Consider the following 17,765-nt stretch of genomic DNA (forward strand, 5'->3'; position numbering starts at 1 on the left):
CAAAATTATATCAGTTTCAGATTATTTTGATTTCAAATATAAAGTATGTATGAATATATTAGGTGATCTTTAAACAAACATCAATCTTCCTTGTTTGCATTTATAATCTTGCCAAAACTACTTGCGTTTTATGTATTTTCGTTGTATAATGATACCAAATATTAGTTAATATGACAAGTTTTTCTAACGTTTAACAGAAATTCATGGGAAACAAGAAGTAAACCAAATATTTTGACAGCAAGAACAATCAATTAACATAGACCGACTAATGATTTATTGCTAGATGATTGGCAAACAAGTTAATAGAGAAATTAAGAAAAACTTTATTCTACCTGCTGACACAAACAGAATCTAAAACTCTCTAAACAATAAACTTAGTAGCCCTAAAAAACCTCGATGTCAAAAAGGGAACGTAAATCTGCCGCTTTATTTTCAGTTCCGCAAACACTCCTAGAAAGTTGAAATGGCCCATAAAGTGTTGGCACACTAAAAGTTTACTGCGCTTTTAATTTGTTTACAATTTGTTTAGCCAGCGCGTCACCCACATGCACTGCAGAGCCAAGCCAAAGTTTTTTAAATAAATTACACACTGTAATGAATAATTACACACTGTAATTAAACAAAATACGTAGTAAGAGCACAAAAGGCAGCACAAAGCAGAGCGCTGAGCCCACGCAATGACGACATCGAGATGACAATAGAGGGGGGGGATAATGGTCGTGTTACGGCGTTCTAATGCCAGCAAATAATACAAAAACCCAACCGAATCGGGAAGAACTATTGCCCGGAGGCACAGCAATATGCCACAGTTAAAAACAAAAAGAAGAAAAGTCAATGAACTCGGTGGTGGCCAATTTTTTTTATTGCCACAAAACCGTATTTATACTTTTCAATTTTCTGTAATTGTTGCTAGTTGCTAGTTGTTGCTGCTGCTGCGGCTGCCAAGCTTTCAATTTGCTTCAGTTAAACGAAGCGTTGAATTGAAAGCGAGCTGGTGGAGCTCCGAGTGCCGTCCATGTCCATAATTTGCTAATCACATTTGGCAAATTATGTTGTAAGCCGCACAGCACAATTGTACAATGAAGCGATCGCTCAGGGCGACAGACGGACGCATAATAAACGTACACAAACAGATCAAATAAAGCGGCGGGTTGACAAATTTCCATGCCCAAACAGATGTGAAAAGAAAGTCACGCCAAATGGAGGTATTCCGACTGACCAAATTGAGAGGAAAAGAAAACCTGGGTGGAAAATAGAGAGTTAAAGGGGTGAACTAGTTTGTGGTAATTTGAAAACCATGTACGTATATTTATTAACAAATTATTACTATTAATTAACCATAAGTAGTTCCACTTTAAGTTATAAAACTTTCAAATGTTCTTTACGATCTCTAAATCAATAAAAAGGTTCTATAAAATAATTTTACAATTTTGTGTACATTTTTAAGAGCTTCTATTTCCTTTGATTAGTTTCAAATAAAAATATATTAGCTTTTCCATCTCTGTTAGGAAAACCCAGAAAAGTGAAATGTAAAGACACAACACGCGAAAGAAATGCCGCATGAATCACATGCAAAGTGACACAGAAAACGCGACGCTCGGCACGTTTATTATATCGCTGGCCAATGCCAAATAACCCCCTCTTTCGATCTGCAAAAGTAGAACTTTGGCTATAGACAATTTATCTTGATTTGTTCGGGTTTTGGGGATCGAGAGAACGGGGTGAGCTCACGCAGCGCCGAAAGGTAAATGACCAAAAGCCATCGAATCGACGAGAGCTGAAAATCATTTTTGTCGTGCCGCCAAAATGGATTAATCGAGGGAGGTTTTATTGATGATCAAAAAACATCGTTTGGAGGACATTGCCATGTAGAATTAATTGTAAGTTGATTTATGCAATATGTTTGTGTTTTAATGTTCGTTTTGAGGGGTTTCTTAATCCCAATAAATTGATTAGGGGAGTGCCCTTACAAGGTATTAACTAAGGTTTGTAATGCCAACATAGTATTAGCTATGATTTATGTAAGAAATTATCATTTGTTTTGATTTGAAGTTAGTAATTATTTAATGCGAATTTATATACTTAGAAAAGTGTTTACGTAATATGAAAAAAACTACGGCTATTATTTATTTTTTATTAAGTAGCCCATGATTTTCACATTAATAAAATTAATACTATACAATTTTGTACACTGCTGGAATAATTATTAATGCGATTACAATGTGTATTTTAAAAAAAGGCTTGAAAAAAAATACAAAACTAATAAATAGGGTTCTATATTGGCGAAAAGAAATAAACTATAGAGGTAAAACATTAAAGCAACTGAATTAATACCGCAATTTAAACTGGTAAAAAATTGCAACTTTCGATTGTCGTTGCAGTTGGTCATTTTCATAACGGCTGCATTGACCCCCAAGCGGATTATTTCGTAATTGTCGAAAACAATCGATAAGTGCTACGTCAGCTCATTCGGGTATTTGAATTGCTCTGCGAAGCGCATCTAAAGGGTGCTAGAAACCCCTATTGTTTTTGGCTTTAAGTGGAATTTCGGTTTCTCTTTCTGCCCGCCGTTTCTCTCCTCCCCCGTCATGTTGACTTATCTAATTTGCATAATTTTGCACGCGAAAAACACTCCGAAATTATATTTTTTGTTTTTTGCATGCAAATTGAAAATTGATTTTCGTGTTGCGCAAAATCGGAGGTGTCGAAGGTTATTTGGCTGCGACTTGCATTTTGTCTTGTTTGATTGCCACATAAATCATATTTTATGGCCATAAACATTGAGAATGCATGCGTTTATTGAGTTTAGGCACATTTGAGAGTCCCATTTTGATTGGCTTAATTGGCTGTAAGTTTTTATTTGATTCTTGAGTCTCTCGGGAGATTGATTGATTTATGAACTGATTGATGTGCTGCTGTTGCATAATTTATACAGAATCTTATTGAGGCCAATTGATGGATTCACAGAGAACATTCCCATGGCTCTGGGTTGACCTTCCACCTACGCTCTTATTAACGCCTTACCCGCTTAAAATTAGGCGAAATGTGCCAAAAAAAAATATGTATGTGTATATTAGGTCCAAAAAGAGCTACGCCCACTTGGAATGCCTCTGGCCAAACGTAAACAAAGCGTGCCCAAAAATAGCTCTCGACCCAAGCGATTAGCATCTGGGCAGTCGAACGTGATGAGCCCTCCCCCGATTTCTACTATATCCCCTGACCCCAGAGGTAGTGCCCAACTTGCGTGACACTTTTGCCAAACGGCTGGGATCAACGCATTCTCACCGAGAACCGGCTAATTGTTCACACCCGGCAGCCAACTTGGCATGGCAATGGGCACCGAAGCTGGAGCCACACCCAGCTGAAACTAATCTGTAAACAATTAAGGCGGAGGTTGCCAGTGCATATCTCAAATTAGTTTGCAGCATGTGTGCCATTCAGCTAATTAAGTTTGCCCACTGATGAATTTAAAGCTAATGAGAGAAGGGGTGCACTGAGTAAAGAATTAAGTCTTAATTAAGTACAAGCTAGTTATCGAAAATTAATTGTTCTCTCATTAAGAAAAAGCATCTTCGTATTTCCTCTATAAAAAAAACCATTTGGAATTAATTATACTAAAACAGAAAAAAGGAGATTTAAAATTTTGCTGATTCGAAAATCAAATTGTTAAGTTAAGTTAGAATTTAACAACTTTCCCATTTCAAAAATTTGGATAAAATTGGAAAAACTTTTAAGTAGTCAAATCTTCAACCTAAAAATGTTGTTTATATTTGCTTTACCAAAACAACAAAATTGACTAACGTAATATCTTGGCGTTTTAAACTTAGTGTGACCAAAATGTAAATCTGAAAGTGTTTCGAATTCATTTTATTACTCAGCATTTATTTTTTGTTGTGTACCAAATTCGTTGCAGACGTTGGAACAGTAATAAATTCAATAATTAAATCGGCTGCAGGTCGACCATTAAAGGTTCAATGGAAAAGTACGCCACAAAACAACAGACAGAAAGACCCTGCTGATAAGGCAGAAACTAATGGAGGGAATGCGGGAGAAATAGGGGGTCGGCAAATGGGAATGTTGGGGGACCCGTGCCTAGGAAAGCATATCACAAGTCCAAACGAACGCATTTGACTCACTTTCACACAAACAAACAGTCCAAACGAAAGGCAACAAACAAAAGCAAACAACACGAGGCCGGCGAACGTGGAAACTCGGCAAATACCAGTACAAAAACTCGGCCTGCAAGCAAATGTGTGAAAATTAGGTGAGGGCACAGTAAACAGTCCCTGCAACCGATATTTTTGGGTGCCCAAGACTAGCTTATCTCCCTTTTTGTGTATGCAAGCATTTACAGCGTTCGTTCAAATAATAGTGGTTAACAAAGTACTCAAAAAGAATGATATATATAGACATGTATAAATCCCAATTTAATAATACAAAAATTTACTTTACTAATATTCTCTAATATTACTTTACTAATATTCTCTAAAATACGAAAATAATGTTCAATTTATATTCTTAGTAGCGTATGTGTGTTCCACATTTTTATTAGTATAATCAATAAAACCAATAAAACTTTTTAGAATTATAACCAATTGACTTCTTAAATAAACATGTGATGCTTAAGTCTTGGACATATCTGTAGGTTCATCGTATTAACCAACTCAAAGTGATTGTAAAAGTGGCGCACTTTCCCATATCTTTTTAAGTTGAGTATTCTAGTACCGCTGATATGACAACCCACACGCCTCACACACACCCACAGTTGTTAGGGTTCCAACTGATTAACTAATTGAAAATTAGTTTTGCATTTGTTTTCGCCCGTTTTCCGCTTCTGTCTTTTGCTAATGGAAATGGAAAATGAGAAGCAAGTAAAAAAAGTCGGTAGCGCACACTTACATTTACATGTGGTTGCGTCGCCGCCCTAACGGTAAAAAACATTTGTAATTGCAATTTGTGTGGAGAGTCAAGTGTCAGCTGTTTGCTCCCCTCTTCACCCCTTCTTATGCCATCTCTTTTCCCTTCTCATTCTGACACGCAATATGGCGTCATGTCTTTGGCATCTCGCTCGCACACACACTGAGAACAAATTCATGCGTGTGGTCAAAATAAATGCGACAATTAAAATAAGTGAGCTACAAAGTGAGGCTTTTAGCGTTGGCTTTGGCAGCCAGCGCGAATTGTTGTAAATTACAGTGTGGATAAAGAGAATTAGAGGGAAAACTATTCTAGGTCAGTGGTGGAAATGAGCTCATGTGCCACACAGTGGTCACATGCTAGAAAGAACATGTCGGTTGGCAGAACCAATTTTAGTTTTAAAATATGTTCCGAAGGCCCCAGACTTATAACACACATTTATTGGACTAGTTAGGGGTGACCTAAGAAAAAGATAGCTCCAAGATACAAATATCATAGGTATATGTAAGTTTATAAGCTTATTCTCTCTCTCTACTTAAAAATAATGCTTTTGATATTGTAAATTTATCTAATGAAATTCTCTTTACACATGATAAAGCTTCAAAACTTCATTTACGTCCTGTTTAGTTAGTCCATTAAAAGATAACGTAGGAATTTTCGTATTTATGGTGAGTAAACATAAACAATCTTGCGTTACTGGCGCCCTGATTTGATACCCGGTAATACCGGCTTCCGCGATACGAAGAAATTCGCATGCGACAAAAGGCTAAATACAATAATTGATCGATTGTCAGAAACCGCAATGAGGCACTAAATTTACTACCCACTAAAAATAGAAAAATTTGGCAACCTAATTTCCCAGAAAGGTGGGTTAATGACTACAGAAAATATTGGAAGACTTCGCTTCAATCAATGTGATATCATGGTAATACATAGTTAATGGTCTCGTTCCCCAGTAAACTTGAGGGGATTCCACCACCCCTTTTTTATAGTATTTGGCCAAGATAAGGTTAAGAACTGCACTAGAACAGTGACGCATGGTAAGACCCCTTAAGTCCATCAGCCACTTGACTTTTGGCCAAAACGGAACGCCCACGCTTCTGTTTTTTGCTTATAGCGCAAAGTTTTTGCTCTGGGGTCCAGAAAACAGAGTGCTAGAAGTTTAAATTTGAATGCAGACAGCTGTTGGTATTTGAATTTTGACTGAGTCATATAAAATTGCTGTTCGCAGAATTTCGTGTTGGTTTGATTGATTAACTATAGTCATTATTCGCAGCCAAATAGTATTTTCTCTTTTTGACGAAGATGACGATGCTCTCACATATGCAAATTGGGTTAATAACTTATTTCCATGTTTGTATTTGGCCTTAGATGACTTTTATTTTCACAGCTCTTGATGCGAAGCGGGTTTTTATTGATTTTTCTTATTTGCATGTAGAAAATGCAGTGTGGCAGGGGGGAGGGGGGAGAAAGTGTAGGAGAACAAAAGGGAGGTATGAGAGAGCGGACGCCAAAATACGCGTTTTTTGTATAGCGGCTTATTTGTTGTTTGCGGCTCACACAGATAACGTAAGCCAATGTGTACTTTAGTGTGTGTAAGAAAGATGGCAAGGATAACAGAGAGGTGGAGAGTGCAATCGTGGAGAGTGCTAGAGAGCGAGAGAGGTGGCGATTCCTACCCCAATTACGCCCGGCGGCTCCAAAACAGCCCACGCATACACATGCAAGATGAAAACACAGCTGCAGCGGCGCTGATTTATTGATTTTTCCCTGGGATTCTGAATTCTTACGCTATATTTCCCAATTACATAAAATGTTACTTGTAAATTGTGCCAATAAAATGGTGAATAAAATTAACCACAAAGGGGTTTAAAAATAGCCTTTTTCACGTCTGCCCTTGAGTTTTTCTTTTTTTTTTATCAACCGTTTCTTTCTACCTGCCTTTTGCACAACACTCACACCCAAAAGCAGAGGCGACTAAGAAGGAAGCGAAAAAAAGGAAAAGAAGATGCCAAAAACCCACACAAAAACAACAACTCTTCAATTTACAAGTTCGTGTGTGTATACTTGGCTTGTACTTACTTTTTTTGGTTTGTTAAAACAAGAGCATAGTAGAAGGAAATAGCAGTGGGAAAATCTTGTTTAGTTATTTTGATAAATTGGCTTTATCGCACGACACTTTCATTGACATTTTTTGGATTTCTTATGGGGAATGTCGAAACTGGACAGGCTTTTCTGCCTTCGGTTATTGTTGTTGTTGTTGTTGCTCAGCAAAAAGGAAACACTGCGCGAACTTGGGGCGAATACATAACTGGTTTTTCCGCACAACTTCTTTTTTCGCGTGCGTGTTTCTCTCCGTTTCTGAATTACCCGCTGGCACCTGTCCGCCGTTTAATACACCAATTGGATGCAGGTTTAGGACCCGATCAAAACGAGCCGTTTTGCTGGCCAATTGACTGCTCTAACTACCTTTTAAAAAAAACGTCGCAACGACGTGACAAGGGGGCTCAACGTTTTTTTTTAAATTTCACGTCGAGCTAATAATTTTCGAAAAATGTTTAAAAAGTTGTTCAACGTTTTTTTTTTTTAATTTATCAGTTTTTAGACAAATTTTTGTCCGCGTTTGCAACCGTCTTTTGAAAATAAACCGTTTTTCGCGACTAGATGTGTTATTTTCTTTCTCCTTCTTTACTTTCTTCTTCTCTAGTGGTGGAGAAACTTCGATGCCAACATCGATTGTTCAAAATATCGATCTTATCGATGTTTGGCAGGGACTTTCGATGTTTATCTATCCCAAACATTGAGGTGGATTTTTTATTATCTTTCTCCTTCTATTCTTCTGTTCGTGGTTAGTTTCGCGTCTAGAGGTGAAGAAACTTCGATGCCAGCAACGATTTTTTCAAAGTATCGCTGTTATCGAATTTTTGCAGAGGTTGTCCGTCTCAAACAATATTTTATTGTCACTGTTCTTGCGCACTTAGCCAGGTTCCACTCCAGTTCTTGCACACCCTCTGTTAAAATTGGTAACATAACACATCACTCATGTTTTACATTTAAAAATTGTTTTTAAATTCTAAAAAGTGAATTGCATATTATTATTTTTTAAGACCTTTTGTTACCGGTATATCGAAAATACCACAATAAATGTTAAAAATCAACGGTTTTATAACAGAAGTCATCTAGGTGGCAATATTAAAGTGATTTCTTTAAACTAAAACGGTTTTATTATTTCAGAAAAGTTAAAAGATGAATTATATCATGACTTATTTTTTGACTGCTTTAAATATTTAAAGATAATCATTTATCCACCGCTAAATCTTTTAGATCTTGGAAAAGTGGTAAAAAACTAGGTGCATTGCTGAAAACTATAACGATTATTTTTGAAACAATTTTCTTTTTAAAATATTTCAGAAAAGTTATCTGTGACCAATTGATTGGTTCTAAAAATTTGTTTGCTATAATACTGCAAAGGACATTTTCATTACTTTAGCTTTACTCTACTTACCCTTACTATTTGGTATTACATTCCGAAGTCAATAAAACACCGCAGTTATTATATACATAAATGGATTTTGAGTACTTTATGACATTTACTTTATTTTCATTTCATATAATTAACGAAAAATGTACATAAAAACGTTACTGCTTTGGTTTTCCTTTACTTCACTCCCGATAATTATACATAATTTGACTTTTCCTATGGTTTTTCCGCTCGGTTTTCCGGCACCGCTCACTCCGTGGGTCCAGACACACTCGTAATTTGATGGTAAGCCTGGCTAGTTATCAAAATACTGCTCTCGACTGCTTTTTGTAGTGGCCAATTGTGGAATTCCTTACTTTCTCTGTACAGGGTAAAATTCTTTTATACATTTCGAGTCCGGAATGGGTCATATAATTCTGGATTCTGGGTTCTGGACCTGGTCTCATTCAATCATCCTAACAAATTCGCTCTAAGTTAGCTATGTATTGTGTTAAGTTTGCTTTAAAATTAGCCTTGGCTTATAAATATATTTGTCTGTGTAGATTATCCTCAGCTTCTCCGCCAGTAATTATTGTTGAAGCAGCCTGTTGTAGACGGTTCGTGAGACGCAAGAAGTGCAGTTGCAGTTCAGTTTTTGCTACTTTTGATTTCTATTCAGTTTTTGGTTCGCTTTACAATTAAATTGTCTGACAAATTTACACAAGAGAAATGGAATCGAAGCGAATCAAATTACATATGCGGTGTAAAAATACAAAATAGCTTTGCGCAGATTAAGTCGTACCCTACATACATAAGGGAATATACGATATAGGGCTAGTCGATCCTGGATGGAAAGAGTAATCTATGGATATTTCAGATATATGGATATATTACTTATTTTCAAAAAACTTCAATAAGGTTTTATTGTTAAAAAAAACAATATTTAACCAATACAATTTAGTTTCTGCTTAATTTATTGGAAAGAATATCTCTGCATTATCCATAGACTACATCCCTTCATCTACACACCCTAATATACAAGATATATCAATGAGTTCTCTTTAATTGCCTAATAGGTTGTGATGCTCTATGCTGCTCGGCTACTTAAGATTATTGTACAAGCGACAGAATCAGCAAACTGGATAAACGAAACTGTAACCCCATCGAATTGGGTCCGAACGAAAGACTTAATTTTGTTAACAATAGGTGCGGGATGATAACAATAATCCCAAACCCTCTCTACTGGTACTCATCGTCGCTGCTCAGCAGCATGGTTTTCTCGTTGTAGTTCTGGCTGATGGTGGCCACTCGCTGACCACCAGGCTGGAACTTCCTCTGGTTGCCCAGCGTCTTTGAGGCCATGCAGTTGCTGCCGCCGTTTCCGCCAGATCCTGGACCAGTGGCCACCGCATTGTATCCCCCGCTGGTGGGCTGCGATGACGCCTGCATGGATCCTGTTCCAGTTCCCGAGCTCGGATCATCCGGATCGTAGCTGGAGACGCGAATGCCGCGCGAGTTCTTGCCACCTGTTTGGGTGTTAGTGGAGGGAATGAACTTAATCATACCGGGTCACACGGATCAAGGGACTATATCTATATACAGGGACCATTAGATCATGCCATGCTTGCAATACCTATGCCTTGATTAAGTTCCTAAGCTAAGTTCACTATAAAACCACTAAAACATTAAAGAGCAACTTTAAAATTTGATATAAGAGAGAAAAAGTTGATCAAAAATCCTTTTAATAATGGAAATACGCTTCAAAATGATCAAAATATGAATATGAATATGGTTTGATTATTGAAAAGTTTCTAAGTACCAGATAAAAATAATTTTTTTAATATTCTTTAAGAGAACTGTTTGCAAGAAAACTTAGTTATATATATTGTTTAGTTTTATTCATTTTGTTTTTAAAATATTTTAAGAGCAGCAAATTTTAACTGCAAAGAATTGTGCTTTAAAATTGTCTTCGTACTAATTAATAATTTATTTTTTAATTTTTGCATGCAATTTTAACCTCAATGAGTTTTTAAGACTAAATTATTATGTTTAAATTATTTAGAAAACTTAAAAACTTAGTTCCTAATCAAGGTACAGGTATAAATATATATTCAGAATGAGGCCAATGAGCATGCTACGAAGAAAACGAGGCAAGGCAAGGCAAAAATAGTTGTCAAGCTTATCGTACATTTATTGCTAGATATTTTAGATATTTTATACAATGGATTTAAACATTTACAAACAGAAGTAAATAGAAGCACGACGAGAGCTTATCACAAAAAAAAGTTTGTCAGGGAAGAAAAATCAAAAGAAAATAAAGAAAAACTTAGTTTTTTGGTATCTTTGAGCGAACCGGAAATACGTAAATAAATGCTGAGGCGAATCTAACTTGAAGACTGCTGTTGAACGAAGAATCTAGTTGCAGCAGCTACCGATATTGTATACAGTATAATAAAATCTTTGTTTACAAATACATAATATTGTACAATATTATAGTTCGTTTCGTACGTAGCTAACATTTAAATAAGTTGTTTAAAAAACGCTTAAGTTTAAGTGTAAAGTATAAGTGAAAGAGTACAGACAGAGGCGCGCGGCGAAAGGGGAACTCTAAAATCCCTAAAAACAAAGGTCAGGCTAAGGCAATTTCTGTTCAGCTTTCAGCATTTTGTGGAGTGAGTAAGTATCATAAGTAACTAGGCCTAGTACGTATCTCCTTTCTGAGTTTTGTCGTGTTTGGGGATACTTCTTGGGGGTTTTAAGCTAAGGCTATAAGTACACTTGTTTGCTTTGTTTTCGGATGGAGTCCCGCTTGGAATTGTAATTGCAATTAGTGTTTAGTAGCGAGCATCGCTAGAGTTTTGCTTTTGACATTGATTTAGAGCTTTTCGTAACGCTGAGCCGAGGTTACTTCTGCAAAAGATAAGAAAAACAAGAAAGAAAAACAAAAATGTGAAAAACATAACGATAATGGAATGACAATAGGCATCGAAATGCATTAAATGAGAGCAACAGAACACAAGAGATAAGATAAGTTAAGCAGGCACGAAGAAAAGAACGTAACATGCCACAGACACGAGCACAAAGAGAATTTGGTCTAAATAGTCAAGAAAATAGATTTCGGAAAAAAACCAACCTGAGCTGTACTGCGTGTACTGCTGGTACTGCGGATGGAAGTTGTGAATAGCATCTGTCATAATATCCTTGGGATTCATCGTTTCCTGTAGAAAAACAGGTGTTTTAGATCGAAGGAAACTCGAAGGTAGTTATGGCAAAGCTTACCTTAAGACTGCTTGAAATGGACTGCATGGTGACAGATCGTCCATGACCATCACTGATGCAGCTGCGTGCGTAGACCTACAAAGAGTGTACAAAAGTATTTTTAGAAAATTTTATATTAATATAACTGTTTACAAATATGTACTTTTCAAAATAGTTGTAATTTATTTATCCTTTTAAACATGCTAATGGTCAATATATTTTCATCTTGACTTATTCATTTTATCTTAAGAGAAAATTTCGCTATACAAAAGTAGTTATAGATTGTAATTTGAATTTATGGCTACATAGACCATTACAAATATATGTATGTATAGTAATGATCAAATCCATCTTCATTCGACATTTAACTATATTTTATCTTTAAAGAAGTATATTTTTTAGCACAGTCATCATTACATGAATACTTTTCATGTATTATCTCCCAATTAGAAAATAAACGTCGCCTAATAAACACCCAAAATAACCAAGAAAAGCACCTAATTTGCCGCAATCTAATCGCGTGAAATCGTAAATAGCTCCGTCAAATCTTGGCCCATTACGGAACTCACCTGATAGGGGAATGCATAGCGCAGCGCAATGGCGGCGAACAGCATTTCGATGCAGATGAAGAAGTTCTGGTATCCGGCGGAAACAGTACCAGGTTCCACGGTGACAGTGCCTGCACTGTCCACAATGGGCGAGATAACATTGGCCTTCTCCAGGATGGCCAGACCCACGCCCTGCCAGAAGGACAAGAAGATGACCGACTTGATGGTGCAGAACTTCAGCACGGGCTCAAACGGAGTCAACAGATCACGGGTGGCAAAGTAGAACAGATAGAGACCATATAACGCAAGCGATACGGAGATGTTGTAGATAATCGTTATATAAATGTAGCCGCCATCAGCACTGCAATGGAGATAAAAAGAGATATTAAAGGTATTTTCAAAAAGGTAGAAGTGGAAATTACTAAGTAAATATTTGGGTTAGAAATATGCTACTCTGTGCATTGTAAATTCATTCTAAGTTTTACTTATTCACAACTTTTTATTAACCATTGAAATTCATCACAAGCCGATTAGTTACGTTTAAAATTAAATTAACGCGATATCTTCGATTTACTATACATTTAAAGCAGTTAAGTAGTTTTTAATAAAATTAACCGTAAATCCGATTAGTTAAGTTCAAAGTTTCATAAATAGCACTCGCTAACAAGCCAACTTTAGAGCTGCGATTTTTTATGCCATCATTTAAGATACAATAAGCACGGTAATTAAAGATAAGCATATTACCTCCAATCACCATCGTGGTAGTGGCCAAAGGCCTGCAGAAAAATGATGATGAAGGCCACCAGCGGCTTGACCAGGCAAAACTGCAGAGTGGCCTGCTTGCAGAAACGCAAGAAGCCAATCGTGTAGGTCTTGCCCTTCAGACAGCAGGTGCCATAGAGACACGACGTCTTGATGGGCTTGCCGCGAATCTCCGACATTATGTTGCCCTCGCCGCCCAGGTACTCATAGCACAGCGACAAGAAGTTGTAGATGACAAAGGCTAGTTAATAACGGGATTAACGGTTAGATGATTAGACATTAAAACTGGCAAATTAGGTAGACAAACCTTCGTAGCAATCGCGCACTGTAAAGAAGTAGATGTAGACATTGTCCGAGTTAAAGAAGAGCAGACTAATCCAGGAGTAGGTGGCATAGATGGGCACGATGAACAGAATGCGCACGATCCAGCGCTGCTCCTGCGGATTCGTGTACCAGCGCAGATGCTGGTAGATCTTCAAAAGAATAAAGATTTCAATGAGTAAATGAATCAAGATAAATGACAACTCAACTTACCTGTTGACAGGTGATAAACAAGGCGGCCCAAACACAAACACCGGCCAGAACCTGGGCGGTCTTTGTCTGCAGGAAGATGCCATCGCCCACATGGAGCAACGGCTCCAGCGGCGTGTTCTTCACCTGCACCATGAAGTTATGCTTTCCCGTTGCCTCCTCAAGCGATCCCGAAGTCGTAGCTGTGGCGTTGACACTACTGGCATTTAAAGCCGCCTCAATGAGACTGGCGGCCGTTGTGCTCATGCTGCAATGGAATCCAAATAAAAGGGGGAAGATGGATTAGCGCGTGGGTAAAACTGGGCTGGGTTCACAAATTATGATAGGGCCAGTTGAAATGCTCAGACCAGCTAGACAGCTAGGCAGGGCAAGGCAGGCAAACTGTTTACGTTCTTGTCTCGACTTTCACACGAACATTGCTCCGAAAACGACATTCTACTCAGAGGCATGAAAACAATTTTCAGCATGGCTGTGTTGACACTCTAGCTGTATTATAGTTAGATCAGATGTATTTAACTATTTATTTATTTCGCAAAGAGAACATAAATTATCTGACTACTTAAATAATGAAGAAATGCTTTTCTAATCAATTAAACCCAAAACTAAATTTCAAACATTTTCAAAACATTTAAATTTTTAAAGCTATTATGCTAAATATTCATTTTGTTCAAGTGGAAATAAAGGCTTAGATAAATAGTTTTTTTTAATCACACTTGAGTTGCATACGAGTTATTTGCTCTTATATAAAATTTAAACAACACGTTCGGAGAAAATATGGGAATCAGTCATGTGCAGAGGTTGAATAATAGTTAATGAATAACGATGGCTATAAATATGCATAAATAGTAGCTGATAAAATGGTTGCACAATAAAAATAATTTAAGGCATTACAATTACTGGTATGGGAATGTTAAACTAGTTTAATACTTGATATACCAGCCGGATAGAATATTCGTCAGCAATATATGTTTAAATCGTTGATAAGTTGCTCCAAAAATGTACGACAACACTGCAACAATGTTTGGATGAATTGGGTCAGCAAAGAAACAAAGTAGAAAATGTGGAGCGGCAGGAAAAAAACAAAATAAAAACAGAAACAGAAACAAACACAAGAGTTGGAGGTGGTTGGTGCAAAAGGAGGTGATGGGATTTAGGATTTAGGAGCGGAGGGACTGAGAGGCGCGCGCATTAGATCATCACGCAATCCAATATTAATAATGGACTCTGGCGCTGCCAAGGAGAGTTATGGCCACCTCCACACCTTCCACCTTGTCTCAGGGTCACTTCCAAACTGCTCCATATCGATTTCACCTGCCCGGTAATGCCAACCAATCAATAAACAAGTGTTAAGCAAGCAAAATGAAGTACATATTTTATATGTCTTCGAACAGTCACGGTTTTATAAAGTGCATCTGGTCGGCAAGCCAGTCTATTGAACTGAAATCGCTTTAAAAATAATCTGAAAATGCTTGGGGTGAGCTTTTCGAGGGGATAAAGACTGCATGTCAATTAGGCGTACAGAAATAACACAAAGTGCATTGGAATCTCAAGTCTGGTACAAAGAAAATGAACTAAATGTTATGTGGCAACCGAAACATATGGCAATTCAAGTGGTCTATTGGGTCATTCGGGCAGAAATGCGATAAGCATTCAAGGAAGCAGAGGGTATTTATAAAAAGTTATGCTGAAAACAGATTAAAAACTTTTCTATGAATTTTTATAGAACATTTAAATAAGAAGTCTGAGAGATTGTGTATAATACAATAAATATTATACAATTAAACCGCTAAGGCTATGAGTTAAACAAAAGCTGACAAAATCAAAAACACAAAGTTTAATCGCTGCTTCTACTAGTTGAATTTTAAAGAATACTTTTCCATCAACACAAGATGAATTACAAACCCTAAACTTACATGCCAACAAATTTGCTATAATTGAAAACCAAAGTAAGCGCAAAAGAGGTCTTATATATAGCCCTTTTGGAACCCAAACCCCTGGTCTTAAATAAGACTAGTTCCGACATGAGCATGTGCATTTACGCACCGATTTCTGCTTTCTTTTGCCATCGTGACGTGCACAGTAGCAGGATTGTCCGGACTGTCACTCCCCGCTCAATCATTTTGCAGGAACAGCGAATTCCCTACCTCTACCTCAAAATGCTTTTGACAGCCAGTGGCAGGATAGGATACATCCAACTTAAAAAAACCTATTTTTAACTTGTAAATTAGAATATCTTAAATGGCTTGGCAAAACAATTTAGAAAAAAACAAGAATGATTGCCGGAAATTAAAGCCAGGAAATTAGTTTAAAAGTCAAAGTTCCTTGAAGAACGCTGTTAAGTACAAACTTTGTATAAAGGTATTTTTTGAAGCCATTAAAGGGAACAGGCATAATAATAAGTTTGAATTAAGTATTTTAAGCAATCACGAGAAAAGATATATACATATGGTTACATGGAAATAGTTATGTAGTTCTAAAATTTAAAATCTTGTTGTTCATTTTTTCCAAAATAAATGCATTCTTTCAAATGAATACAATATAGAATTTTTTACTGAAATTTTTGGTATCTATAGAAAAACCAAGAACATTTTTGGGAGTGGTATAACGATGACTCAAAAACTAAGAGAAGGTGTAACTACAACTGCGATTTCCAAGTTGTAAAACAAAAATAATATATTTTCACGGAAAAAATAACTGTTGTTTTTTTTAGTGTGGAAAAAAATTAGCAGAAATTAGTCACAGACCAAAATAAAACAATTATGAAGCTTATAATTAATTTATAATTAAATAAATAATAAGCAAATATATTTTGAAAACTTGAAATATAATTTAAATATTTGTTATAACAGTTAACAATTATCTACCCATAAGGATAGTCATAAGTTTATTTGTATAAATATTTGGAATATTCATAAGGATACGGAAGCTGAAGGAAACATTTTACTTAATGAACTATAACAGCCTTTATAGGCTTAATTTTAAATATGTATATTATGAATGTGACAAGGGTTTCCCATTAGCGGAATGAAAATCACGGCAGAGATAACAAATGAGTCACGAACTCGTGCAAGAGTTAACAATACTCGTATTGTTGAACCCGAATTTGAGGACTGCTTTCGGCCAACCAAAACGCAAAAGCGCTAAATGTTAAACGGTTGAAGTTGAATTTGCGTACGAATTCATCGACACTGAAACCCAGAAGTAAATGGCTAAAAAAAGAAGAAGAGGGTAGTAAAAAGAAACACAATCAGCTGCACAAAGAAGAAGCAACAACAAGTTGCTGCTGGCGGAGATACACAGAAATTGGCCATGCAAAAGTCTCCACGCGAAGAGTCTCCAAAAGTGGCGAAAGACGAGTAAAAGCCATATTGCGATTAAGGATGGGGGCTGGGAAGTTGCTAATTATGGAGGGAGTGGGTGGTCAGAGCACTTTGTGGGGCTTCAGCGGGTTAATTGAATTTCAAGCACACAAAATATGGATTGTAAATAACATATGCGAATACGACCTTTTGGAGAGTGGAGGAGAAAGAAGAAGACTGAGGGCTTATCTCTTTCCCTCCCACTTCCCCTTCCACAACCACTCACACTCTCACACATTGCTTATCAATGCAAAAATAATACATGGGTCTCGTTAATAAAAACACACAACACACACGTACATACATTAAACACGCTCACTAATTTCGTCATCGAATCGGGTAATTCACAACTTGCCATTTCAGGGAAAACAACTTTTACACAAACACACGCACAGTTCGAATAATTCCATTTTAATTGGCACGCTAATTACCTTTTTTCAAATGCAACTCTCCACGCTTTCGAGCGTTTTCACAGTTGCAATTTCCGTTTAATTCCGCTGCTCCCGTTCAATTTTCAATTATTAGTTTTTCTTTCGGTTTTTTTTCACCTGACGCCAGTCGCGTCGCCCACTGACGTCGTCGCGTTTTACGAGGCTAAAAAAATCGCCTAAATCGGTTAATTATGCCCGCGAACGTACACAATATGTTGTCCAATGTTTGGTCCCAACTCCTGGGTGTATTTTTCCCGATTGTGGGTGTGAAAACAGCGAAGGAAAGCGGAGCAAAATAAATGAAAATTACGCACGATTTGTGTCGGTGTGTGACCTAACTACAATAACTGCGGAAATCTGCATGCCAATACATAAAAAATACCGAAACATATGTTTTGCGGTGGAGTGTATACTTGGTATTTTCCTTAGGTGTTGGTAAACTAAATTAAATACCACATGAGTTAACACTGCGCTGCATTTGCGTTGGCGCAAGAAATAG

General features: G+C 37.0%; 2 protein-coding genes across 3 annotated transcripts in view; both read right to left on the reverse strand.

Moving 5' to 3' along the window:
• Nucleotides 1-7,609, reverse strand: part of LOC108145933 — a 28,442-nt gene extending 20,833 nt beyond the window's left edge. Inside the window, exon 1 of the mRNA XM_017271637.2 lies at nucleotides 7,000-7,609. The gene's annotated coding sequence lies outside the window, so the exon portion shown is untranslated. The remainder of the gene's footprint in view (nucleotides 1-6,999) is intronic.
• An 858-nt stretch (nucleotides 7,610-8,467) lies between these two features.
• LOC108146310 (transmembrane protein 184B) lies at nucleotides 8,468-17,615 on the reverse strand. Of its 2 annotated transcripts, none has more exons than XM_017272267.2 (8): nucleotides 17,267-17,615; nucleotides 13,480-13,723; nucleotides 13,253-13,418; nucleotides 12,928-13,186; nucleotides 12,205-12,544; nucleotides 11,657-11,731; nucleotides 11,511-11,595; nucleotides 8,468-9,903 (listed from the first exon to the last, which is right to left on the reverse strand). In XM_017272267.2, the coding sequence occupies exons 2-8, from the start codon at nucleotides 13,720-13,722 to the stop codon at nucleotides 9,617-9,619; spliced, it is 1,455 nt and encodes a 484-aa protein (XP_017127756.1). In that variant the 5' UTR covers nucleotide 13,723; nucleotides 17,267-17,615; the 3' UTR covers nucleotides 8,468-9,616. The 2 variants fall into 2 exon arrangements, with proteins under 2 accessions (XP_017127756.1, XP_017127757.1); XM_017272268.2 differs by lacking the exon at nucleotides 8,468-9,903 and adding an exon at nucleotides 10,545-11,287.
• Between the last annotated feature and the right edge of the window lie 150 nt (nucleotides 17,616-17,765).

This window comes from Drosophila elegans, unplaced genomic scaffold (assembly GCF_018152505.1).
Source record: "Drosophila elegans isolate 14027-0461.03 unplaced genomic scaffold, ASM1815250v1 contig_208, whole genome shotgun sequence".
NCBI classification, from domain to species: domain Eukaryota; kingdom Metazoa; phylum Arthropoda; class Insecta; order Diptera; family Drosophilidae; genus Drosophila; species Drosophila elegans.

What these genes read in the sequence shown, in the direction of transcription:
- LOC108146310 (XM_017272267.2), bottom strand. Translation starts at nt 13,722, where the DNA reads ATGAGCACAACGGCCGCCAGTCTCATTGAGGCGGCTTTAAATGCCAGT. An exon ending in TGTTTATCACCTGTCAACAG is followed by an intron (nt 13,419 to 13,479) that starts GTAAGTTGAGTT and finishes ATTCTTTTGAAG; the next exon opens with ATCTACCAGCATCTGCGCTG. An exon ending in GTACACGCAGTACAGCTCAG is followed by an intron (nt 9,904 to 11,510) that starts GTTGGTTTTTTT and finishes ACACCCAAACAG; the next exon opens with GTGGCAAGAACTCGCGCGGC.